At 34.0% G+C, this 4648-nt stretch overlaps 1 protein-coding gene across 1 annotated transcript; it reads left to right on the forward strand.

Annotated features, from left to right (window-relative positions):
• The first annotated feature begins 2080 nt into the window (after positions 1–2080).
• Positions 2081–3993, forward strand: LOC127074315 (transcription factor bHLH25). Its single transcript, XM_051015628.1, has 4 exons — positions 2081–2258; positions 2352–2963; positions 3057–3437; positions 3557–3993. The coding sequence occupies exons 1-4, from the start codon at positions 2223–2225 to the stop codon at positions 3635–3637; spliced, it is 1110 nt and encodes a 369-aa protein (XP_050871585.1). The 5' UTR covers positions 2081–2222; the 3' UTR covers positions 3638–3993.
• Positions 3994–4648: the final 655 nt, after the last annotated feature.

The following is a 4648-nucleotide window of genomic DNA, read 5'->3' on the forward strand; positions in this document are numbered from 1 at the left end:
TCTTGTCATCTATCTTTTCCTTCTAGCATCAGGCACATGTTTGTAACAAACTGAGCCAAACAATTTAAGGTGATTGACAAATGGTTTCTTGACACTTCATACCTCTTCTGAAACCTTATTCTTTAATCTCCTTATTGGATATCTATTTAGCACATATGAAGAAGTAGTAACTGATTCACCCCACAATGAGTTAGGCATGCCTTTTTGCTTTATCATACACCTAGCCATATCTAGGATGCTTCTATTCCTCCTTTCATATGTACCATTATGTTGAGAGGTACATGGAGTTGTCACTTCATGATCAATTCCATTATGAGTATAAAATTCTTCAAATGTCTTGGAAATATACTCTCCCCCACCACGCATTCTGAGTATTTTGATCTTTTTGTCACTTTAATTTTCTACAATCAACTTGAATCATGTAAGGACTTCAAAGAATTCATCTTCGTGCTTGATCAAATACACCTAGAGCTTTCTACTAAACTCATCCACAAAAGAAAAAAAGTATCTATTTCCACCAATTGTATGGTCTTCAAAAGGGCCACAAATATATGAGTGTACAACCTCAAGAATGCTTGTTGATCTCAACGAAAAATAGGACTTGAATGAATTTATGGATTGCTTTATACCAAGCAATCTTCACATAGTTTCTCAGGCATTGACAACTTGGGAACACCAAGCACCATCTCTTATGTCAAGCTAATTGTGAGATCTGAAATTCAAATGACCAAATCCTAAATGCCACAACCAGCTTTGTTTGTTCTCAACCATAGTCTGCAAACATTGAACTTCTATTGAACTTATTAGAGTCTTAAAGGTCCAATTCTTTAACAAAGAAGACCTTAAAACCAACTTGATGTTTGGATAAAAAGGTTAAAAAGCTTCATTTTTCATAGTTACTGAGAATCCTTTCTCAATAATATGACCAACACTCAACAAATTACACTTCATGCCTGACACATATAACACATCTTCAATTATGGTTGGCTTACCATTGCTTCTTATGAATACCAAGTTACCTACTCCTTCTTTCTGTATTGATCTACTATCTACGAGTATGATATTGCTCCTTCTTGACTCATCAAACTTGATCAAAAATGACTTATGACATGTCACGTGATTTGAGAAACCTATGTCTAAGAACTAAGTCTTGGAATCTAAACCTTCATCAGAAACTGTAGCCATCAACGCCATAATTTTGAAACCATCTGAGTCTTCATGTGCTATATTTGCCTCATTGTCATCATTACATTTAGGAACTCCTTTTTCTTTGTTGTACCAACAATTTTTGCCATGTGACTCCATTTCTAAAATTAAAACATTGAATTGTATTCTTACCAACCTTTCCTTTATGATGAGAAATACCTCATCTTTTAGAAGATTCAATTTTATCATTATTTGATTATTTTTTATTGTGAGACCATGGACCATTATTGGTGTTATTTTTGTCAAAACACCCTTTGAATTTGCCACTTCCACCATGCCCTTTCCAAGTCTGAGCTTGAAGAGCTTAAATGGCTTCTTGAACTCCTTTTTTGCCATTAGCGACTACCTCAAGGATTTCTTGAAAGCAAACAAAGACTTCATTTGTTTGCTCCAACGATCCTAGTTTTTGCCATTAAGAGCATGGAGGAAATGTCGTAGATAAAGTCAAGAATCACATACCTAGAGGTGCAAAATCTCCTTCGAAATCAGGAGCTCTGAATACCAAGTCGTTAGTCATATAATCCTAACCCACATAAAAACTCTCTCATATTACTCACATCCATGTCTTCTATTTTACAACATGTTTGGTTGACCCTATCTTATAGTGCTTCACCGAGTTTAAAATCTAAAATACTAAGAAAGATTTTAGTAAACTTTAGAAAAATTCAACTAATCTAAATTGGTCTGTATTCATAGTTTTCTAGTTTGTTATAAGTCGAGGGAAATTCATCTATCTTCTAATCATATATTTTTATTGATTTCAGCTGATATATAATTTATATTTATGCATAAACAAAAACAAATGGTTTTAAAAAAATGATATAGCAATATATTCCTATTGACCACACGTGCTTTTCTTTTATAAATTTCTTTAAGAAAACACAAGTGTGTCTGCCTTTGTGGTCTGTGGTAACCGTGGCTAGTGACAGTGGAGAACCATAGTCCTATAATAGAGAGAAGTACTAACTCTGAACTTACAAAACATCCAAGACTCACTTTTCTTTGTTTAAGTCTCAATGGAGGAAATCAACAACAAATGGCTTTCGGATTTGGTAAGAAAATCAAACCCAAATTAAACTTTCATGTCTTCCAAAATCACAAATAGTTGATTATATATAAATTCTTGAACATTTTTTTTCTTTCAGGAAATGGATGAGTACAGTTTATTTCCGGAAGAATGCAACCTGAATTTCCTTGACGATGATGATAAACAAGAGTTTCTTTCACATGACATAGATACTGTCTTTCAAGAACAAAACCAACAACAATGTTTGAACTCAGAGACCACTTTCAACAACTCATTCACAGATGAAACAAATTTTGAGTCATTTGACTTTGCTTTTGAGAGACCAACCATTGATCACAATGAAAACTTCACAGCAGAAACCATATCACTAAAACTATCTCCATCATCTTCTATCTCTTCTTTTCAGTCTCAGATTCTCTCTTTTGAAAACCTCCCAAATTCACCTGCTACCAACACCCCCCATTTTTATGAATTTGACCCTACTACCTTGAACTCAAACCAGAACGAAATAGGGTCAGTGTCACTATCACTGCACCAAACGGAAAACACTCATGTCTTCACTCAAACGCCAAAAGGGTCACCAAAAAATCAAAACTTTGAAACAAAAACCTCACAACCAAAGAGATCTCGAGCTAACGCTGAGGATCATATCATGGCTGAGAGAAAACGAAGAGAGATACTCAGCCAGAGTTTCATTGCTCTTGCAGCTCTTGTTCCTAACCTTAAAAAGGTACAGTAAATCAATTTCAATGACCCTTTTAGTTATTATCTTTCACACACATACAACTACTCACTAATCAACTGTGTGTAATAAATCTATTAGATAGACAAAGCTTCTGTATTAGCTGAGTCTATCAAATACGTGAAAGAGCTTAAAGAGCGTTTGGAAGTTTTGGAAGATCAGAACGAGAAAACAAAAGCAGACTCGGTGGTTGTTCTGAATAAACCAGACATATGTAGCGATGAAGATTCCTCATCATGTGATGAGAACATTGAAGGTGCTGATGGTGGTGAGAATGAATCACTCATACAAGTGGAAGCAAGGGCGTTAGAGAAAGAGATGCTGATTCGGATTCATTGCGAAAAGAAGAAGGGAGTTTTGGTAAAAATGATGGGAGAGATTCAAAGTTTAGAATTACTTGTTATGAATACGAGTGTGTTACCGTTTGGCGATTCTGTCCTCGACATTACCATTATTGCTCAGGTAAAGGACAATCTCTACTTTCCATTAAACATTTTTTTCTCTATACTTTTTAACTTTTTGGTTACATCACTACTTTTGTCTTGTATTTAAATTTTGTTATTATTATTATTATTTGATAGATTGGTGAAGGGTACAATTTGAACATAAAGGAGCTTGTGAAGAAGCTGCGCATGGCAGCAATGAGGTTTATGTCATCATAATAACATGAACAAGGCACTTATGTTGTTGGAGGTAGATCTTTTGTCAAGAAATAAAAAATACAAGGTAGATCCCAAGATTGAAGTTAATGCTCAAGCAGACAGTGTTCAAACTTGAGAGGATATACTATTATTAGTAATAAAAAGGATGGTGGTCCATTCCGTAGGGAAATGGTAGTAGGAATATGCATGACTTATTTAGTACTAGTAGGTGGTTTAATCAATTCAGAGTAGGAGTTAGGTGGATATTTGTATTGTTTAAGTTTTAAAAAATAACTTCTCTATCATTTTTCTTAAAGGATGTGTAAACAACTTCCTTTTTGTTCACGCTACACAAAGGTGAAATTTCTCTTTTGAATAAAAATAGAGACAATTTTATAATAATTTAAAAACTTCATTTTTTGATTTGGCTTATAGATAAACAAGATATTTTTATGTGTGTCCATTCATTAGAGACTTTTCTAAGAATTTCCATTGAAAATAATTGACAATTTTAGTGTAAAAGAGTTGAGAAACTTTTTAAAAAAGAAAGAGAATTAGAAGTGTTTGGTTAGGAATAGAAATGAGAGGGGAGATAGAGAGGTTATGTCTTGTTGCAGTGGATTAGTACTTTCGATGTGGCGGAGACAGAATTGACCTATAAAGTTAATATTTCAATGCTCCAGTTAGTGATTTCATAGAAATCAGAAGTAATATGTGAGTGATAATGAATTTGAAATTGCTTACATGTGATGTGGTTTGTTGTGTGGATAACCATTAGATTAAATTAGGCAGTGATTAATGCGCTGGAGGATGGAATTGTGTACTTCTGATTAGAATAAATGTCTACCTATTTTGGGTGCCTTTCAACTCGATATTTGCTCTTGGACCTTTTTCTATATGTCTCGTGAATGATACGAAATAGTTTCCCCTTAAATCCTAGTTTTTATTATATAGAATTAGGGCTTGCACTGCACATATTTATGTCGATTGTTTAACATAAGTAAGTGAAGAGTCTTAATTTAGAAGACATCA

This window comes from Lathyrus oleraceus, chromosome 4, assembly GCF_024323335.1.
Source record: "Lathyrus oleraceus cultivar Zhongwan6 chromosome 4, CAAS_Psat_ZW6_1.0, whole genome shotgun sequence".
Lineage (NCBI taxonomy): Eukaryota > Viridiplantae > Streptophyta > Magnoliopsida > Fabales > Fabaceae > Lathyrus > Lathyrus oleraceus.